Source organism: Peromyscus californicus, unplaced genomic scaffold (assembly GCF_007827085.1).
Source record: "Peromyscus californicus insignis strain IS unplaced genomic scaffold, ASM782708v3 Scaffold_3__1_contigs__length_106647218, whole genome shotgun sequence".
In the NCBI taxonomy this organism is placed as follows: domain Eukaryota; kingdom Metazoa; phylum Chordata; class Mammalia; order Rodentia; family Cricetidae; genus Peromyscus; species Peromyscus californicus.
The window spans coordinates 6,524,790-6,545,794 of NW_026294551.1; the positions used below are offsets into that span (position 1 = coordinate 6,524,790).

The 21,005-nt window shown below is 46.8% G+C and overlaps 2 protein-coding genes across 5 annotated transcripts in view; one reads left to right on the top strand and one right to left on the bottom strand.

Annotated features, from left to right (window-relative positions):
- Recql5 (RecQ like helicase 5) overlaps positions 1 to 21,005 on the top strand; it is a 42,083-nt gene that overhangs the window by 1,619 nt on the left and 19,459 nt on the right. For 3 of the 4 annotated variants that reach the window (XM_052759799.1, XM_052759800.1, XM_052759801.1), the window contains exons 2-7: positions 1,323 to 1,444; positions 4,225 to 4,743; positions 5,342 to 5,447; positions 6,503 to 6,614; positions 8,572 to 8,734; positions 13,251 to 13,330. In XM_052759799.1, the coding sequence (XP_052615759.1) occupies positions 1,323 to 1,444; positions 4,225 to 4,743; positions 5,342 to 5,447; positions 6,503 to 6,614; positions 8,572 to 8,734; positions 13,251 to 13,330 (1,102 nt within the window). Of the gene's footprint in view, positions 1 to 1,322; positions 1,445 to 4,224; positions 4,744 to 5,341; positions 5,448 to 6,502; positions 6,615 to 8,571; positions 8,735 to 13,250; positions 13,331 to 13,913; positions 16,742 to 21,005 lie in introns of those variants that run through there. The other variant, XM_052759802.1, reaches the window with a different exon arrangement.
- On the bottom strand, positions 16,861 to 19,892 carry Smim6 (small integral membrane protein 6). Its single transcript, XM_052759808.1, has 2 exons — positions 18,717 to 19,892; positions 16,861 to 17,410 (listed from the first exon to the last, which is right to left on the bottom strand). Exon 2 carries the CDS (start codon positions 17,392 to 17,394, stop codon positions 17,233 to 17,235), a length of 162 nt encoding a protein of 53 aa, XP_052615768.1. The 5' UTR covers positions 17,395 to 17,410; positions 18,717 to 19,892; the 3' UTR covers positions 16,861 to 17,232.

Genomic DNA, 21,005 nt, shown 5'->3' on the forward strand with positions numbered 1-21,005 from the left:
ACCGGTTCTCACTTGTAGCCTTGGCTGCTTAGCTGTGCTAGAACTAGCTCTGTAGACCAGGCTGGCCTCAAACTTGCAGAGATCTATTTTCCTCTACCTCCCGAATGCATGCATCCTTCCTTCCTTCCTTCCTTCCTTGCTTGCTTCCTTCCTTCCTTTTTTTTTTTTAAATTTTTTTATTTTTATTTTATTTTATTTTTTTGAGACAGGGTTTCTCTGTGTAGCCTTGGATGTCCTGGACACTTTGTAGACCATTGTTTTTAGTACTGTTATGGAGTTCGAGACCACCAAGAAAAGACCCTCAGGCTCAATTTAGATTGTAATTAGCCAAATTTATTAAAACTGCTAACAGAGCCACAATCTCTAACCTAAATCAGAGACTTGCCACCTAGAGGTGGATGAAGGAAGGGCTGTTAAAGGCAAAATCCACAGGAGCTTTTATGCTCTGCCAAGATTAGATGGTCAGGGTGACCTCAACATAGTCCTTGAATGTCTGCATAAACAAGTTAGAGAAGCCAAATCAGCAGTTAGTCATCATAACAAGCAGATGGCCACAGCTTACATTTCTGGGTGGGAGTCAAGGAGTCAGGGTTGCTGGGAACTTACCTTCCAGGAACTTAACGGCTGTTAAGTACCAAGATGGATGCCTAGCACAAAATGAAGTTTCTTTAGCCATCACGGTACCATTATTAGAAGCAGTTTGTCTGAATGTCTAGGTCTCCCCAAGGTCCTTGCTCCTTTTAAAGAAAGGGCAGGGAAGGGAATAAATGTTATACTGAGACAGTCCCACGTGTAGACACTCAGCAAAGTACTTTTTTACATTTTCATTTGATTTACACTCACCAGGGCCAGGCTTTGCTGTCCAGGCCTGTAACCCAGCATTTGGGAAGCAGAGTTAGGAGGATCATGTAAGTTCCAAGCCAGCTCAGACCACACCAGGTTCCACACCAGCCATGGTCACATAGTGAACACTCCTTTTTTATTTTAATATTTTGATTGGTTATTTGGGAATTTCACAAAATGTATCTGATTACCCTTACTTCCCAGTCTTCCAAGTCTGCCCCCCCATCTTTGTAGTCTCCCCGGAAAAAAAAAGAAAGAAAAGAAAGAAAGAAAAGTCTAGCTTGTGTTGTTCAAATAGTCACTGGAGCATTGTCAAACTTTGAGTGGCCAGCCCCTTAAAGAAAAATGAGTCCTTCCCCACCCCACCCCTACCAGTAGCCATCTATTGATGAATACACTTCTTAAAAAAAAAATTATTTCTTAACAGACTTCATGTAAAAGCAAGCAGGATATATTGAAATGTTCTCTTATCTTTGCAGGGGACAAGGATGTTTTTGTGTGCATGCCCACAGGGGCAGGGAAGTCTCTCTGTTATCAGCTCCCTGCCCTGTTGGCCAAAGGGATCACCATTGTAGTCTCTCCTCTCATTGCTTTGATTCAGGTGAGTCTTGGGGAAATGAACAGGAAAACCAAGAAAGAGGTTTTTTCACGAGGAAAGGAATGTTTTGCTTGTTCATTGTGATCACTTTTTGGTTCAGTTTTCAGATAAGCATGCACTCCATGTTGACTATATTCCCTTCCCTTACTCCCCTGCCTCAGATAAACATGCACTGCATGTTGAATATACTCCCCACCCTTTTCTTGCCCTCCCTCTTGTTAGTTCTCTGTGTCCCCTACCTAATTTTACTTTTATGTCATACGTGGGTTTTTTTGGTTTTTCAAGACAGGGTTTCTCTGTGTAGTTTTGCGCCTTTCTTGGAACTTGCTTTGGAGAACAGGCTGGCCTCGAACTCACAGAGATCCCCCTGCCTCTGCCTCCCCAGTGCTGGGATTAAAGGCGTGCGCCACCACCGCCCGGCTTTTTTTTTTTTTTTTTTTGGTATCATACGTGTTTTTTTTAAACATTTTTGCTACATTATATTTATCTTGGGTGTCTTCCTTTCACCTTATGGATACAGGAGATGAAACTCAGACTGTCATGATTGGCAGCAAACGCCATTACCTGTAACTCCGTCTTGCTGCCATTTGTTTTGTTGTTTTAAGCCTAGGCTACCTTTGAACTTCCATTCCTGCCACCTTACCTCATGAGTGTTAGAATTATATGTGTGTGCCACCAGACACACCTTGAAAAGAAGGGATTTTATAGCTAGAAATTTTACTTCTTGGGCCAGAGAGTTGGCTCAGTGGTTAAGAGCACTTGTTCTTGTAAAGGACCAGGGTTCAATTCCCAGGATCCACATGGATGCTTACCACCTCCTCAGGCACCAGACACTCATGTGGTACACAGACATACATTCAGGCAAAAGACACACACAATTAAAGAAGTTTCACTTCTTATTTGGTCTTTGCTTCTTTTCTCTGATTTGCCTAGGTAAATATACTGAGTTTCTCTATTGCCCAAATGTGGGGTTCTCCACTAGTGCATATCATTGTGCTGAGTCACAATGCCTTTGATTTTGTTGTTGTTGTTGTCATTGTTTTGTTTTTCTTGTTTTTTTTTTGTTTTTTTTGGTTTTTCGAGACAGGGTTTCTCTGTGTAGCTTTGCGCCTTTTCTTGGAACTCACTTGGTAGCCCAGGCTGGCCTCGAACTCACAAAGATCCGCCTGGCTCTGCCTCCCGAGTGCTGGGATTAAAGGCGTGCGCCACCACCGCCTGGCTTGTTTTTCTTTTTTTGAGACAGGGTATTAATGTGCAGCCCTGGCTGACCTTGAGTTCATATATAAGCTAGCCTTGAACTCACAGAGATCCTCCTGCCTGTGTCCCTTGAGTGCTGGGATTAAAGGTGTGTGCTGCTAATTCTGGCTTGAGGTTCCTTCCTCCTATTTTTCATTGTCCAAAAAAGTAATCAACCGTTACCTATGCATGCATACATTCCCTCTCCTATGTGTATTCATAACAGGAAAGAAGATACATATGGATAGATCAATAAATTGATATGGGGGCCTGAAGGGATGGCTCAGAGGTTAAGAGCATTGCCTGAGGACCAGAGTTCAATGCCCAGCAACACATGGCAGTTCACAATTGTCACTCCAGTCCCAGGGATCCAGCACCCTCACACAGACATACATGTAGGCAAAACACCAATGCACATAAAATTAAAATAAGTAAATTATTTTTTTTAAATTGATATAGGGGAGTTCTGGTGTTAGATTTTATTTTGGCACAGATACAGGAATGTACAACAGAAAAAAATGGAGAGAAACTGAAACTTTTGTTAGTATCTGCTCTGCAGATGTTCTGACTATATTTAGTGCCTGCAGGTGGGCTGGTAGAATTGAGGAAGCACAGCCATGGGTTAAGAGCCATCGACCACATGGGTAGAGAAATGGAGAGTGGCACTAATACTTAACGGATGTTCACTACATCAAGGCTTTGTGCCGAGATCTTTGTGTGCATCCATTTCACTCACTCTTTTCTTTTTTCCCTCTTTATTTTCTTTTTTTTTTTTTTTTTTTTTTGGTTTTTCGAGACAGGGTTTCTCTGTGTAGCTTTGCGCCTTTCCTGGAACTCACTTGGTAGTCCAGGCTGGCCTCGAACTCACAGAGATCCGCCTGGCTCTGCCTCCCGAGTGCTGGGATTAAAGGCGTGTGCCACCACCGCCCGGCTCCCTCTTTATTTTCAAGACAGGGTTTCTCTGTGTAGCCCTGGCTGTCCCGAAACTCATTATGTAGACCAGGCTGGCCTCAAACTCAAAAAACTTCCAGCCTCTGCCTCCTGAATTTAAAGGCATGTGGTACCACACCTGGCCTCATTCTTTCTTTTTTTATCTTTTGAGGCAGGGTCTCCTATAGCCTGGGCTGGCCTCAAACTTAACATGTAGGTGGGGCTAGCCTCAGACTCCTGATCCTCTTGGTTCTACATCTGAAGTGCTGAGATTACAGGCACATGCCACCATGTCACCTTTGAGGAGCAGTTTCATTGAACTCTGGTCACAATCCTATTGTGTAGTTATTGTGGTGGGAGTGAGGGGAAGGTGAAGGGGAATGAACTGAGTATCAAAGAGTATATGACAGTTAAGTGAGCCAGCAGTAGATCTAGGTTTTCCTGACTCCAGAGCTTGTCCTCCCATCCATCTGTCTATCCAGTCTTCTGAGCAAAGAGAAGACATGTTGGAATGCAGGAGGAGGGCTGCTCCATGTTCCACGGTTGAGATGCTGTTGTGCTTCTTGCCAGGCCCTGAGGACTAATGATCTTCTCCTGTGTATGTCCTCTACTCTCAGGACCAGGTAGACCACCTGCTGGCCTTGAAGGTACGAGTTGGTTCCCTGAACTCAAAGCTGTCAGTCCAGGAGAGGAAGGAGTTGCTGTCTGACCTGGAGCGGGACAAACCTCGGACCAAACTTTTGTACATCACCCCGGAGATGGCAGCTTCAGCCTCCTTCCAGCCCACCCTGAATTCCCTCATGTCCCGGAACCTGCTCTCCTACTTGGTGGTGGATGAAGCTCATTGTGTTTCCCAGTGGGGACATGACTTCCGTCCTGACTATTTGCGACTGGGTGCCCTACGTTCCCGCCTGGCACATGCCCCTTGTGTGGCTCTGACTGCTACAGCCACCCCACAAGTTCAAGAGGATGTGTTTGCTGCCCTACACTTGAAGCAACCAGTAGCCTCTTTCAAGACTCCCTGCTTCCGGGCTAACCTCTTCTATGATGTGCAGTTCAAGGAACTCATTTCCGACCTCTATGGGAATCTGAGGGACTTCTGCCTTAAGGCTCTGGGACAGAAGGCTGATAAAGGGGTGAGGTACTGGGGTGGGGAGGCTAACGTGCTGTCTGTCTACTCTTTTCAAAGCCCTTTGTTTTTCTAGTTATCTTAGCTAGGCTCCTTAAAACCTGTGTACCAAGAGAGTTTTTCCCTTTTTTAAACTTAGCATTTACCCTCCTCACTGGGATTCTCTGGTCCCAGATCCTACCGTGGGAGGCAGGTGAACAGTCCTTGTATGTTTGGTAGGCCTACACGGGGGTTTTCAGAGAGGAAGCCACGGAGTTAGAAAGGCTGGATTTTGGATTTTCGCTTTGGTCCCTCTTTTTTTTTTTTTTGATGTTGGATCTCACGATGTAGCCTTTGATATCTTGGGTCCCCCTAATGTAGATCAGATTGGCTTTGAACTCAGAGGTTTGCCTGGTCCCTATTGCTGGGATTAAAGGCATGCACCACTATGCCAGGATTGGCCCTGCTTTTTTAAAAGTGATGATCCCTGTCAGCTGTTCAGTCTAAGAGAAGACTGGGACGTTGGTGAGAGAGAGTGTGGGGCTTTAAAGCAGGCTGTGCTCTCCTGAGTGGTTTGGTTGTCTCGTCCTTCCCTGACTGTTATCTTCCTACCTCTTCCTGTTCAGTTGTTATCTGGCTGCGGCATTGTCTACTGCAGGACTAGAGAGGCTTGTGAACAACTGGCCATAGAGCTCAGCAGCAGGGGTGTGAACGCCAAGGCTTACCACGCAGGTAAGTGGTGCCAGATCTCTTGGTCCTCTTCACTATTGTGTGCTTCTTAGCATACCATCTGTTCCTTATGGATCCTGACTAGCAGGGTGGTCTGTTACCTATTTCTTTTTTTTTTTTTTTTTTTTTTTGGTTTTTTCGAGACAGGGTTTCTCTGTGTAGTCCTGGAACTCACTCTGTAGTCCAGGCTGGCCTCGAACTCACAGAGATCCGCCTGCCTCTGCCTCCCGAGTGCTGGGATTAAAGGCATGCGACACCACCGCCCGGCTGTTACCTATTTCTAGATACTCATGTGGAGCTAAAGTGATTCACTTCAGTCCACTAAAAGGAATCTAGAACATCGTGACTCCAGAATTCTTTCTTCTGTCCTGTGCCTACCTAGCAGCAGACAAGGAGCTTTTGTTTTTATGTGTGTGGGTGTTTTACCTGCAAGCTTGTCTGTGTACCACTCGCATGCCTAGTGCCCACAGAAACCAGAGGATGACATTGGATCCCTTGGAATTGGAATTACAGATGGTTGTGAGCTGCCATGTGGGTGCTGGGAATCGAACCCTGGTCCTCTAGAAAGATGGCTGGCTCTTAACTGTTGGGCCGTCTCTCCAACCCGAGGTGATAGTTTTTTGTGGGCCCGGGTATTATAAAAAAGGACCACAGACTTTGGAGACCTGTGGACTTAAGTTCTTGGCTCTCCTGTTTACTAAATATTCTGTGCCACTCTTGAGTTAAGTTATTTATTTTGGGTTTTTTGAAGCAGGGTCTCACTATGTATCTCTATCTGTCCTGGAACTCACTGTGGAGACCAGGCTTTGAACTCAGAGCTCCTCCTGTCTCTACCTCCCAAGTACTGGGATTAAAGGTGCGTGCCACCATGCCACCGTGCCTGGCTGGCTAGTTCAGGTTCTATGAGGTTCAGTGCCTGGCCTGTGGTCATATGGACAAGAAGTGATGGATTCAGGGTGTAGGTTAAGTGTGCAGGACAGTATCAAAAACTTCCCACACCCTGAAGATAAACCCAAAGGAAGTGTGAATTTTCCTTGACACTTTCCCCTCCTTTCCAGGGCTGAAGGCTTCTGATAGAACACAGGTACAGAATGAATGGATGGAGGAGAAGGTCCCTGTAATTGTTGCAACTATCAGTTTTGGGATGGGAGTGGACAAAGCTAATGTCCGGTAAGTTCTGGTTCTTATCTTATGTTCCCAGTTGGGGCTTGGCTTATAGTAGATTGCCTAGTGCTGTGTACAAAGTCCCAAGTCCATATACTTGTCTAGTGTCACTGAGGAGGGAGGCCGCCAGGGGAATTCCTAGTATACAGCCCGAATGCTGACAGTGTCTGGGTGGCATGGTTCTCCAACCCAGGGAACTTGGCAGTATGCTATCAGGTTGTCCATTAACAATCTGGTTCACATCCATCTTTCAGGTAGAACTTTAGGGGGGCTAGAGCAAGTAACTATTTCAGCCTTTTCCCTGTGGGAGTCAAAGGTGAAGATCTTATTACTTACATCCTAGTTACTGTTCACTGACAGTCTAGAAGAGCTAGGTTTATCCTAGCCTCAAGTCTCACTCTGGCAACTCTGGGAAAGGTTTTACTTCCCACCATGGTCCGACTTTGGAAAAACGTACGGATTGCTGCCTGAAGTCCTTTGTCCTGACACCAACAGCAATGTCTGTATATTTACAGAGCACTTCTACGTACATGCCATTAAGTCTGTGTCACCGGCTGGGAATAAGTCACTGTACTAACTGGAATTGTACATTTGAAAAAACACGGACTATGGAATTAGGGGTTGAGTCCTGGTCTGCTGTGACTTGTTAGAAGCCGACTTGGAGGTCAGACACCCTTAGGCTCCAGTCCTAGCTGTTCTCATACAGTTGCCTCTCCAGTTTCCTTTATCATCTCTAGAGTAGTCCAGCTCACATGACGGTGACTAACAAATGCAACAAATGTAGTAACTGATGCTCAGGGGACGTTTAATATGTTCCCCTCCATCTTCAAAGAGGGTATAGAACAGGGCATGCAATTCATAAATAACAAGTTTTTTGGACTTACTTACTGTGTGTGTGTGTGTGTGTGTGTGTGTGTGCGCGCGCGCGCGCGCGCGCGCGCGCACAGTACCCATAAATCTGTCAAATCTGGAGCTGGAGTTATAGGTTGTTGTGAGCCACTCAACATGGGTGCTAATAATTAAACCTGGGATCCTCTACAAGAGCAGTACAGTTCTTAACTGCTGAGCTATCCTCCAGCCTCTGATCTTTATTTATGGAGACAGGGTCTAACTGTGTAGTCCTAGCTAGCCTGGAACTCCCTATATAGACCAGACCAGGCTGGCTTCAAACTCTCAGATGCACCTGCCTTTGCCTCCTAGGTGCTCTGGTTAAAGGTATGCACCAACATGCCCAGCATATTCTTTTTTTGTTTGTTTGTTTATTTTTGTTTTTCAAGACAGGGCTTCTCTGTGTAGCCCTGGCTGTCCTGGAACTTGCTCTGTAGACCAGGCTGGCCTTCAACTTGGATATCCACCTGCCTCTGTCTCCCAAGTGCGGGGATTAAAGGAGTGCGCCAACATAGTTTGCCCAGCCTGTTCTTCAGTCTGGTATTTATTCTGGTCTCTGGCTTTAAGGGTTTTTGTTTTTGTTTTTATTTTATGTGTATAGGTATTTTGCCTGCATGTGTGTGTGCACCACTGGTGTGCCTGGTGCCTGCAGAAGCCACAAGAAGGGATTGGATCCCCTGTACCTGGAGTTAGAGAAGGTTGTGAGCTGCCACATGGGTGATGGGATTTACTCCCTGGTCTCTAGAAGAGCAGCCAGTGCTCATGACCATTGAGCCATCCCTTCAGTCCTTGTGGTTGAGTCTGGGTTGTTTTTTTTTTTACCATGTTTACTAGAATTTCTCCCATAATTCATGCTGTGGCCTCTAGGTTGGGCTGCTCTATGGCAGAGAGGCTGTTGCTATCAGGGCCACCTCTGATATCAACCCAGCCAACTCTGACATAGTCTGTGATCTGTCTCTTGTGTGTTAGTTCCCTGTACCTGGCCACCAGGGAGTAAGCTATTTTCCTGACAGGATCACCCTCCATGGAGCACTCAGCTCTCCCATCATGTATTGTGTCCTTTTGTATCATACAGGTTTGTTGCCCATTGGAATATTGCCAAGTCCATGGCTGGCTACTACCAGGAGTCTGGCCGTGCTGGTAGGGATGGGAAACCATCTTGGTGCCGTCTCTATTACTCTAGGAATGACAGAGACCAAGTCAGCTTCCTCATCAGAAAGGAAATAGCCAAACTCCAGGTAAGTCCTGGGCAGTAGACGCCTTGTCTGAACCTACTACTCCATTTCCTATAGCTCATACTGAGCCCAGAGAGAGCTTCTGTAAACTAGAGGGGGGGTCTTGGCCTCGAAAGCATACCCAAGGGGAAATGGTATGTAGGGTGAGCAGGCTGCTGGTGACAAGCTGGGCTAGACTTCTCTTTGTCAACATTTAGCTTACCTGAATACCATCTTGTACATGTAAATAAAATCATTCTTGCCTTGTTTTAGTGAGCTTTGTTACATAAGTATTTTCCCATGTTCTCTGTTTTTTTCTTTTTTTTTTTCTTTTTTTTTTTTTTTTTTTTTTTGGTTTTTCGAGACAGGGTTTCTCTGTGTAGCTTTGCGCCTTTCCTGGAACTCGCTTTGGAGACCAGGCTGGCCTCGAACTCACAGAGATCCGCCTGGCTCTGCCTCCCGAGTGCTGGGATTAAAGGCGTGCGCCACCACCGCCCGGCTGTTTTTTTCTTTAACCACTTAATTTTTTTACTGGTTATCCAATTATTTATAGGTACATTGCAGGTCACCAGGAAAAGGAGAGACTTGAGTAGTCAGTGCTGGAAGAAAAGATAAAATTAGGTTCCTGCGTGATAGGTGTATGAATTTCAGATGGGTTGGTACTTCAAAAAACTGCATAATTAAGGGTAAAATAGTTTATGTTCTTGAGAGAAGAAAGATCATCTTGATTATTTGTTTGTTTGTTTGTTTGTTTTTCCAAGACAGGGTTTCTCTGTGTAAAGCCCTTGGCTGTCCTGAAACTCACTCTATAGACCAGACTGGCCTCGAACTCAAGACATCTACCTGCCTCTGCCTCCTGAGTGCTGGGATTTAAGGCACTCAGATTTAAGGCTGGGATTGTGCCACCATGCCTGGCGATTTTTTTTTTTTTTTAATTTACATGCTTGAGTGTGGTGGAAACAACACTGTACACATCTGGAAGTCAGAGGACAACTTACAGGAGTCAGTTCTCTCCCTCCACCACTTAGGTGCTGGGATCAATCTCAGTTTAGCAGCTTTGATAGCAGTCAGATCACATCTATCTGCTAAGCCATCTTGTCAGTCCATAATTCAAGATTTTTAAAAGCAAAAACCAGCTGGGCATGATGGTGAACCTCTGTAATTCTGAGCTCAAGAGGCAGAGGCAGAGAGATTCAAAGTCAAGGCCAACCAAAGTTACAGAGTGAGTTCCAGTTCCAGGTCTACCTAGGCTTCATAGCAAAACCTTGTCTCAAAAACCCAAAGGGCTGGGGTAGCTCAGTGATAGAGCTCATAACGCACATTGTGAGGCCAAGTTCAGTGCCCAGCACCACAGTAAAGAAACAAGCAGATAAAACAACAAGCCAAGCCTGATAGCGTGGTGCGTACTCACACTCCGGCAGCCGAGAGAAGTAAGATGGTAATAAGATGCTACTTGTGGGCTGGAGAGGGGGCTCAGAGGTTGAGAGCACCGACTGCTCTTCCAGAGGTCCTGAGTTCAATTCCCAGCAACCACATGGTGGCTCACAACCATCTTGTAGTGAGATCTGCGCCCTCTTCTGTATACATAATAAATAAATAAATCTTAAAAAAAAAAATGCTACTTGTACCAGGCCCCAGCCAGTCTAGCCGATAAACAAGAGTGATAGAGGAGGCTGTCAACACTGGCCTCTGCCATAGTACATGGCACATGTGTACGAAAATGTCGCCAACTTGTCATTTTTTCTAATGAATAGATGGTAATTTTTAAAAAGAAAAGAAAGGGGGGCTGGAGAGTTGGCTTGATGGTTAGGAGTCCTCGCTGCTCTTGCAGAGGACTTGAGTTCTCACCTCAGCACCCGCGTCAGGCGGCTCAGAGGCACCTGCAACTTCTCCATAGGCACCTGTCTACACTCACTCATGTGCCCTGTCTACACTCACTCATGTGCCCTGTCTACACTCACTCATGTGCGTGTGCGCACACACAAATAAATGTTGCAAACTGAACACAGTTATTTCTGATCCCCACCCAAGTGACAGTAAAGGAATAAAAAAATAAACTTACAAAGGTAAGGAGAACGGGAGAGGACAGCAGCAAGTAGAAATGTCAACTAGTGGTGTAGTGACAGTCCTAGCACTCAGGAGGCTGAGGCAGGAGATTGCTAGCTATAATTTTTAGGCTAGCCTGGGATGCATAGTGAGTTCAAGGCCAGTCTAGAAGATAGAATGAAACTGTATCTCAAAAAAACAAAACAAAGCAAAAACAGAAAAAGAAAAGGCAAATGTGCCTGGAAACCCCAATCCACATTAAGAGTGGACTTCATCAAGACTTCATTAAAAACAAAACCTGGGGTGAGGGGCTTCAGTGACTTCATTAAAAAACAAAAGACTTCATTAAAAAACCAAACCTGGGATGAGATGGCTCAGTGACTTCAGTCTCAAGGAGTTCAGCGCCCTCTTCTGGTCTCTTTGGGCACTTCATGCACATAGTACACGGGAATAAATGAGGGTAAAACATCCACACTCATTAAAAACAAAAACAAGCCGGGCGGTGGTGGCGCACGCCTTTAATCCCAGCACTCGGGAGGCAGAGCCAGGCGGATCTCTGTGAGTTCAAGGCCAGCCTGGTCTACCAAGTGAGTTACAGGAAAGGCACAAAGCTACACAGAGAAACCCTGTCTCGAAAAACCAAAAAAAAAAAAAAAAAAAACAAACAAACAAAAAAACAAAACAAAAGCAGCACTCATACATATAGACAAATCTTTTAAAATGTACACAAAAAGTACATACAAAAACCTGGGGCTGAAGAGATGGCTCAGTAGTTAAGGGCACTTGCTGCTCTTGCAGAAGACCCAGGTCCAAAATCCAGCACCCATATGGCACTCACAGCCATCTCTAACTCCACCTCCAGGGAATCGGATGCCCTTTTCTGGCCTCCAGGGGCACTAGGAATGCATGTGGTGCACAGACATACACACACACAGGCAAAGCACTCATAGACGTAAGAAAAGTTAAGCAAGCAAACAGGCATCTGTGCCATGCCAGAGTGAGGAAAGCCAGAAGGAGAGATGGGTACTGGCTTGGAGCAGAATCATAGATCCGCTGGGAGCAGAAGGCTCAAGGAGGTTTTCAGAAATCAAATTGACTGATCTCTTGGGCCCTGTGAAAATGAATTCTTTGTTATGTCAGAGCATTTAGGGGTGAATTAGTGACACACTGAAATCTAAAGAAGTCGGGGCAGGGAGAAGCCGCTGTTTTCAGAGGAAACAATGCTGTACAAAAAGGAAATGTGAACATGGCACATGTCAAATTGTAATCGTGTGGTTCAGCTTGGAACTGTGTTGACATAGTCATGTGAGGAAAAGACCGCTATCACAAGAAATTGCAAGTTGGGGCTTGCAGTATAGCTCTGTGGTAGAACTCTTGCCTAACATGCATGGGTGAAGCCCAAATTAATCCCTAGCGCTGCACATAAATACATAATCAGTATTACTAAGGTTTGAACCCAGGTTCATACATGCTAGGCAAGTACTGTGTCACTATGCTAGATCCCTAGCTAACATTCTTTTAAAAAACATTAACAAGGGGCTGGAGAGATAGCTCAGAGGTTAAGAGCACTGCTTGCTCTTCCAGAGGTCCTGAGTTCAATTCCCAGTAACCACATGGTGGCTCACAACCATCTGTAATGAAATCTGGTGCCCTCTTCTGGCCTGCAGGGATACGTGCAGACAGAACACTGTATACTTAATAAATAAATAAATTTAAAAAAAAAAATTAACAAGCCGAGCGGTGGTAGCACACGCCTTTAACCCCAGCACTCAGGAGGTAGAGCAGGTGGATCTCTGTGAGTTCATGGCCAGTATGGTCTACCCACCATGTGGGTCCCGAGTTCAGATCATCAGCTTAGTACAAGTGCCTATCCAGCAAGCTAGCTCACTGACCCTAAATTGACCTTTTTTTTGTGGGGACAGGGTTTCTCTGTGTAACAGCTCTGGCTGTCCTGGAACTGGCTTTGTAGACCAGGTTGGCCTTACAGAGATCTGCCTCCCGAGTGCTGGGATTAAAGGCTTGTGCCACCACCACCCAGTGATTTTTTTTTTTTTTAAAGAAACTTTTGGCAATGATATAAAAAGGGTCAATAATACACAATCTTATCTGCCCAGGGCTGAGAGTTGTATGTTCTGGTCTGTACGTTAGCGTATATACACATATATATGTAAGGACTCAAAGCTTGTATTTACTGTTTAGAACTTGGATAGAATCATAGTTTCCCAAATGTCAGTCCAGGGCTCTTTGCATGAGAATCACTTTTTTTCGGGGGGGGGGGGGGGGGGTCGTCATCTTTTTTGGAAATGGCAGCTCTCAAAAGCTCCCTTCCCAGAAAGTTCGACTCAGTAGTGGAGATGCTGATACATCAAGAGACCTAGGGCCGGGCCGAGGGGCACTGCTTGGTGAATGGCTTCCTTGCTGTCCTTTCATGTTCTCCCCCTCACTTCTTACTGTGAAGCACATGGAGGACTAAGTGGGCCTTTTCTCTCTGCAGGAAAAGCGAGGGAGCAAAGCGTCTGATAAAGCTGCCCTGCTGGCCTTTGATGCCCTGGTGACCTTCTGCGAAGAACTGGGGTGAGTGGGGCTAGGAATGCGATGCAGCTTGGGGTGGAGCCTTTGTGCGGCAGGTGCAGGACCTGTGATGAATCCCTGCATTGCCTCCCTGCTCCTCAAAGGGAAAAAATGGCCAGTGACTTATGTTGGGTGTGGACTTGTCAGAGCCCCTCCTGTCCCAGCAACCATTACTTTACCAGCTAGTACAAGCTAGCTCTTGGGCCACCGAGGGTCCCTGGCTTGCAAAGCTCATATTTCAAGCAGTGTGGAAGTCAGGACCCTTCCTTTTTACTTCTGGAGGCCACTGAAACTCTAGCTCTCATGTGTGAGGATTTGTTCCACATTGGGTAGTCGTCCACTCCTCTGCCTACTTCCTGGATGGTTGACTGACTCTGTGAGCAGTTCACTCCAGAGTAATGTGGCCGGCTCTTGTCACTGAACTGGCTCCCTCCCTGACTGTGTGTGAGTCACCCACGCTGCTTTGTTTGCTTCTGAGATGGGTCTCGTGTCACCTAGGCTGGCCCCCGGCTTGCCATGTGTCAGAGGCTGACCTTTGACTCCTGGTTAGCCTGACTGCCTCCACCTCCAGGTGTTCTGATTACAGGCACGAGTCGCCCCACCTGATGGTCTCACTCTTACACAGAGCCCCGACAGAAGCTTCGGGCCCACTCATATCTGGTGGGAGTGGTGGCGAGTGTCACATGCTTCGGATAAATCAGCTCTTCTGACAGAACACTAGCCTGCTTATGTGGAGCCTACTGTCTACATCTGTGGCCATGGGGCAGGACCTATGGGCCAGCCATAGAAAGAGACAAGTTGTGACTGGGCATGTAGTCAGTAGAATCCTGTGTGAAGGATGCCCAAGAGGAGTTAGTCTATGTCGAAAACCACGTTTATTCATCTCCGTGGAAAACCGAGAGCTGATGAACAGAAGTGATTGCCTCAGAATTAGAGATGAAATAAGCCAAGCCCAGAAGGGTCGTGGTCACAAAACTCATGATAGAAGCTACTAAACTTGGGCTCCTTGATTATCAACAGTGAATGTGCTCATCTCATACATGTGTCATGGAGTCTTTGGGGGGAGAGGGGATGTGTGGTTTTGTGGTGTTAAGGATTGAACCCTCTACCACGGAGCTGCACTCCTACCTCCTGCCCCAAATACTGTTGTCTTGAAGCAGAGTGCTGCTGATTCAGTGCATAGTACTAGTGTCTACAAGATGTGTTTAGGCTCTCCTGAAAATGGGAGGGGGTACGCTTATTTGGATCTGACATTTGGATTCTCACTCTCCCTCCTCACTGATGAGTTGGTGACACAGATTGAAGTATTTCCTTCTGGCAATGGCGTCTCTAATTTGGCCTCTGGCAGGATCACATGTGAAAAAGTGGTGGGTTGCTGTGCCAGCCCACCCTTGGATAAGGCCATACCACCAGAGCCCTTTCCTGCCACTGGTACATGACTGTGCTAAATTCAGCCTCCTCAGGCTCTGTGAGCCGAGCTCTTTATGGTGAGGAATGAAAGGCCCAGTGTTCATGCCGGTTGTCAGTCTCCTCCACTGCCTGTCTGAGACTGCAGCGCTGTAAGCTGCCAGGCAGGGGACAGCTCTGCAGGGGCCTCTGCGGCTTCTCACTGCCTTGACAGGCCAGTTGGGAGTGTACATCTGTGGGGCCAAGAGGTCCAGGGGTTCCCCTGCCCACCTCCCCAGTGCCCAGCCTCACCCCTCCTATCTTGTTGGCTACAGGTGAGGTTCTGGACCTCAGGGTTCCCAGTCTCAGTAGAGTGGGGTGACCTTGCTAGCACAGCTCTTCTGGCCACTGCTCTTTATGAGAGAGTGGTTACTGTGTGAGCAGTGTCTGGCATGAAGGATGGAAGCCCCTTTCAACAGATGGCTGTAGCAGGAATCTTAGAAGTTCTTATTAATAAAATCAAACCTGAGCCAGGTATTGGGGTGAACACTGGAAGATCAGAGAGACAGAACAAGCCACAGCTAACCTCACCTGGCCAACTCCTCAGCTGGTCTTGTTTCCTCAGACTGGAAGCTTCTGTGTCCTCATCCCAATGGCTCTCAGCTGAACTGCTGCTCAAAACCTGAATGCTTAACCAGCCAAATGCTTCTAGTTTCTGATCCTCACGCCTTATATACCTTTCTGCTTTCTACCACCACTCCCTGGGATTAAAGGCTTGCTTTCTGGGATTAAAGGCCTGATGAGTCACCATGCCTCTCTGTATCCTTGAACACATGGATTTCTGCCTCTGGAATGCTAGGATTAAAGGCGTGTGCTACCACTGCCTATCCTTTATGTTTAATATTGTGGCTGCTCTGTCTCTGACTCCAGATAAGTTTTTTAGCATGCACAATATTTGGGGGAACACAATACCACAGATGGTTGTTCCTTTTCTAAGAATAAATAGTTCTGGCTTGAGGCTGAAGTTGAGGTCACTGTTCCCACCAGCATCTCTTAAGGCAGGCACCTGGCAGGGAGGGATAAGACCAGTAGGGTGGGCTCAGCTGCATGGGTACATTTCTAAAGGAAGCTGTTGTAGGGTTGCTGTGTGTAGGGTGGGATATGGGCAGTGGCTTGGGATCACCAAAAAAAGTAGTCAGGTCCATTCCTCGTGTGGCCAGGGTGGGACCACTAGTGGTTTTGATCTTGTCTCCGCCATGTAGCCATTTTCTCAGAGCTGCGACATGAAGAAGCACGAGTCATTAACCTTTAACTTGGTGGGCCTTTAACCTTGTAGGCATCAGGCTTAAAATAGCAGGCTGGGCATTTAGGGATGGAGAGGCGCTTTCCCTTTGGCCTGGGTAGGATTGTCTCGTGGGGTCTCTGGATTTAGGAGCTCGGCTGCTCAGCATCATACAGTGTATCTGTCTGTGTGCTTATTTGCTCTTTCGTTCTGTCAAGCACACTGAGTGTGGGCCTTGTCTCATTGGGAAATATTATGTATTCAGAAATATAGAATTGCTTATGAATGGGTTTTGAAGAACAAGTACATGGTGGGTTTTGTTTTTCTTTTTTAAAATTTTGTGTATGAGTGTTTTACCTGCATATATGTCTGTGCACCACATGTGTGCCTGGTGCTCACAGAGGCCAGAAGAGGGTATCAATTTCCCTGGAACTAGAGTTACAAATGGGTGCTGAGGATCGAACCCGTGTCCTATGCAAGAGCTGCCAGTGCTCTTGACTGCTGAGCCATCTCCCTAGCCCTGTACAGTGTTGTTCTGAGAGTAACAGATTTCCCCGTCCCAGTCTCTGGGGTCAGTCGGGGAAAATTTGAGAAAGACAGATTTAGGCTGAGATCTGAAGGACAAGGAAGCACTCCGCAGGCCACGGAATGTGATGACTATCCCAGTCAGGAGGAATGTATGCAGAAGCCTTGAGGCAGGAGAGACAGAGCAGCTTAGGAACCGAAGTTACCCTGTGAACCTAGGGGCACTTGTCAAGCAGCTCCTGAGATCCTATAGAGCAGACCCTGAGGACTTGCAGGCCTTCTGTGGATTGCTAGAGAGGCTAGCTCTGAGAACCGTATCTGCATAGAAAATGAGCTCAGGTTAGAGGATTTGGAAAGGAATTTTTACTTCATCTGATGTTTTGTCTCCTTCTCTGTTGAGGACTTGCAAAATTGCTGCCTGGGCAGAGACCCTTATAAAAGGCCTTGTTAGCCATTTCTGCTCTCACTTGAGGTAGAGCGAGTCCCTCTCCACGCGCTTACAGTGTTAGCGGGTCAACTGGTAGCAGGGTGGGAGAGCCAGAAATGGTATCAGACCAGCCTTCCCATCTTTCTATTTGACCAACCCCTAAGCCAGATCCAGTGGTTCACACAGATTCTTCCTTGAGCCAGAGGGACCGCAGACTCCTGCAGGTATGGGGTGAGCAGGTCAGCCCGGCTTTCCCTGCTGCCCTCTAGGCTCCAGGAAGTCAGGTCAGTCCTCTCTGCACAGAGTCTTTTCCACAAATCCAAACACAATGGCAAATACGATGAAGAACAGGAATGTGGAGGTGAATAAGCCAACCACTATCAGGCCCCCCACATCCCAGGGATTGTTCCAGAAGTCATCATTCTGGATGGTCTTTAGGGTTACCATTTGGCCCCACGTAAATCTGGAAGAGAGGAGACAAGAGACCCTGAGTACAGAGAGCTCTGAAGGCCTTGTGGCTGCATCCCTGCTGAGCTGCACCTGGCCTGACTCCAGAGAGTAGCACCTAGCCAATCCATCCTTTGTTTAGCAGACACCTTTTGTTTCTCTTATCGCCCTATGTGAATCTTGACTGAGAGTCTCCCAAGGATCAAAGGCCTATGCAAAACTTGGTTCAGGAAACCTGGAAACCGTGGTACCTGAGAAATCGATGAATCTGCACTTGGCATTGTATCTTTGGGAGCTCCTTCCAGGTTGTTTTGAGCATATGGAAGGAAATTAACTGGCTAAACTGTAAATAGAGAGAAAATAAAAATACCCTGGGTGAAGGGAAAGTACTTCAGTCCTTAGAGGCTGGGCCCCCTTGCAGCCATGAAAGGCTAGATTCATTCTTAAGATGCCTCTGAGTCTTCTTTCCACGGATCCGAGTGAACCCACACACCTGTGCGCAACACTCCGCGACACCCTGTCTCCAGCATTGCTCTCCAAGCCACCTCCTTGGGCCTCTGTGCAGTTGCACTGAACAGCTGGATACATTTGGCTAGCCAACACTAAAGGCTTTCCTATGGAAGCTGCTAGGGGCTTCCTCGAGAGTCTCTGGTTCATTCCTGAACAGCTCTGGTATGAGCCAAATGTCTCTCCAGCCCCTGAAACCTTCCTGGCTAGAGCCTAAAATGTACCCCTGTAGATCTCCCCCTATTTTTATTGTCCCAATTGTCAGATGCTTAGGAGGCATTTTGAGAGACTGGTGAGCAGCCCAGCTGGGAATGATGGTACACGAGTCTCAGCCCCTCAGAAGGCTGAATTCCTGCCTGAGCCCAGGAATTCCAGGCCAGCAGGGAACAGCAAAATCCTGTCTCAAAAAAAAAAAAAAACAAGACAGGTGGGACTGGAGAGATGTCTGCTCAGCAGTTAAGAGCACTGGCTACTCACCCAAATTCAGTTCCCAGCACCCATGTGGCAGCTCACAATCATCCATAATGCCAGTTCCAGGGCACCTGACACAATTTTTAGCTTCTGAGGGTACCAGGAATGCAGGTGTGGACATACATACACATAGGAAGAGAACACACACACACACACACACACACACACACACACACACACACACACACACATCTTTTAAAAAGGGGTGGTGGTGGTGGAGAGGAATAGAGTGTGGTTGAGGCAATGTCCTGGAGACAGCTGGAAGCAGGAAGCCTAGCCATACTGATGTCAATAGGCTGCAGCCAGTTGAAAGGAATATAGGGAAAAAAGAAAGACGTCATTACCTGGTTCTTCTGCTAATAGTTTGTGTCTTATGAGGGCAAAGCCGAGTCAGGATTGTCCTTCAGGCCTCACACTTTGGGGTTCGTGGGTGGAAGTGGCTGCCAGGTGACCACAGCTGTTCAGCAACTCAGAGAAATGACTGTGGCAGCCCAGAGCATTGCCAAGTAGCTCTGACTACACCTTTGCTGCTGCCACAGAGCAAACAAAGGTGGGCTCGACTGGTTGCTTAGCAACTGCCACTCCCTCCCTCATTCCCTTCAGCAGTGTTCTGCCCTTTTGTGATGGCGTTGTAGAGATGCTCAGGATGCATTGTAAGCTGTCCTTGAGAGAAGTCAAACTTGGGTTAGGGTGAGAGAAGAGACTGTCTGTGCCCCAGGCCACCTGTCCACCTCCCCTATGTGCAGCTGGATCTTTAGTTCTTGTCTATGTGATCTCTTGGAGCTTACTTGGGAAGGCATTCCTTCCTGTGGTTTGGGTGAATGATTAACTGCAGCTCTGGCAGGAACCTCCTGGAACAAGTTCCTGGGTGGGAGTGCTTATCACCATTGGAGCTTTTCTCTCTCGTGCCTGCCTCAGGCATGGCCTCAGCTGTTTCATGCGTCTGGTTCCTACCCCTTGGTTAGATAGCTGAGAGGAGGGACTTAATCATACATGCCTTGCTTGACACTTCATGGCCACTGTTGATTCCTTTTAAAGCTTAGACGTGTGGGCCTGGCACTGCCAGACTTTGCATCCCATCATAAGGTGAGAGAGATGGGCCTTTCCCTCCAGTGAGGCTCATGTTGTAGCCCACAGGTCATCAATGCTGTTGAGAGTTTTGAGAAATGCCCACTTACATCACCCTGGAATGCCAGGGTATCTGTTGTTCTCATCCTCCTGGGACATCTCTTCAGGTATAGCCTGGAGTGGCTGACAGGTGATGAGCAAGTTCAGGAAAGCTGAATTGACCCATGACTCACCTGTTGCTTTCCATTTCCTTGTGTAAAACTTGCTGACTTCCTGGCTTGCCAAATGCACACAGCCAGCATGCTGGTCTCTGGCACACCCTGGTACTTTCGTGACTTATCAGTTAAATCAGGTTTTATCAAGAGTCAAGTGTTTGTTCCCAAACTGGTTTATGGTAGTTGTGCTTGTTTCTATGATTACAAAATCAAATGTGACATCGTCTAAACCAATGAAGCCATAAAGATAGCCTCAACTCCAGTTTTACAGATAGACAACAGACACAGAGAGGTTCAACAACTTACTCCAGGCTGTGAAGTTGGAGTTTGGAGCCAGCTGTATAGTCTGAGCTCTCAGGCCCTAGACCTCAGAACAGACAACGCTATTGTCTCTATTAATACCTAGGTGGCCACTTTGATATCACTCCAGAGTCCCATCAAAAGAAGCACAAACATAACTAAACTTGGGGCATGTTTTGTAAAACTCATAACATTAATTTATTTTTAATCTTGTGTATGTGCATGCATATATATATACCATGGAGTGTGTGTGTGGAGATTAGTGGACAACTTGTGGAAATAGGTTCTCTAACTTGTGGGTTCCCGGTTACTGAATTCAGGCCCTCAGGTTTGGTGGCAAATGCCTTTACCCACTAAACCATCTTGCTGTCCCCTCTGGTGACATTTTACACTCAGGTTCTTCAGGTGTGTTCAAATCTCTCTGATAAAACCAAAACTACAAGGTAAGGCTGGAGTTGAGCTAGTTCACAGCCCATCCTTGGAGACCAAGCCCCACCCAGAGAGGTGTGCCTGTCTGTTTCCACCTCAGATCATGTAGGCTGGAGAGAAGTTCAGATGCTTGGAACACTTGCTGCTCTTTCAAGAGACCTTGGTTCAGTGCCCAGCACTCACATCAGGTGCCCCAACTGCCTATAATTCTAGTTTCAGGAGATCCAACACCTCTTTCTGGCCTCTGAATGCACCAAACACTGAGTTTGAGTTTGAGGCCAGCCTGGTCTACAAAGTGAGTTCCAGGACAGCCAGGGTCACACAGAAACCCTGTCTCAAAAACCAAAAAAAAACAAAGTCCTGGTAGGCATGGTGACACATACCTTTAATTCTAGCACTCGAGGGGTAGAGGCAGGTGGGTCTCTTGAGTTTGAAGCCAGCCTGGTCTACATAGTGAATGCCAGGCCAACCAGAAATATATAGTGAGACCCTGTCTCAAAACAACAACAAATCAGATATGTAGGGAGAATGTGTCATTCATGGGAAAGTTGTTTTGTCTAGTTTTAATTAACTGCCGTATCCAAGTAGATAGATCTGTGTCTCAGTCACTGTGAGGGAAAT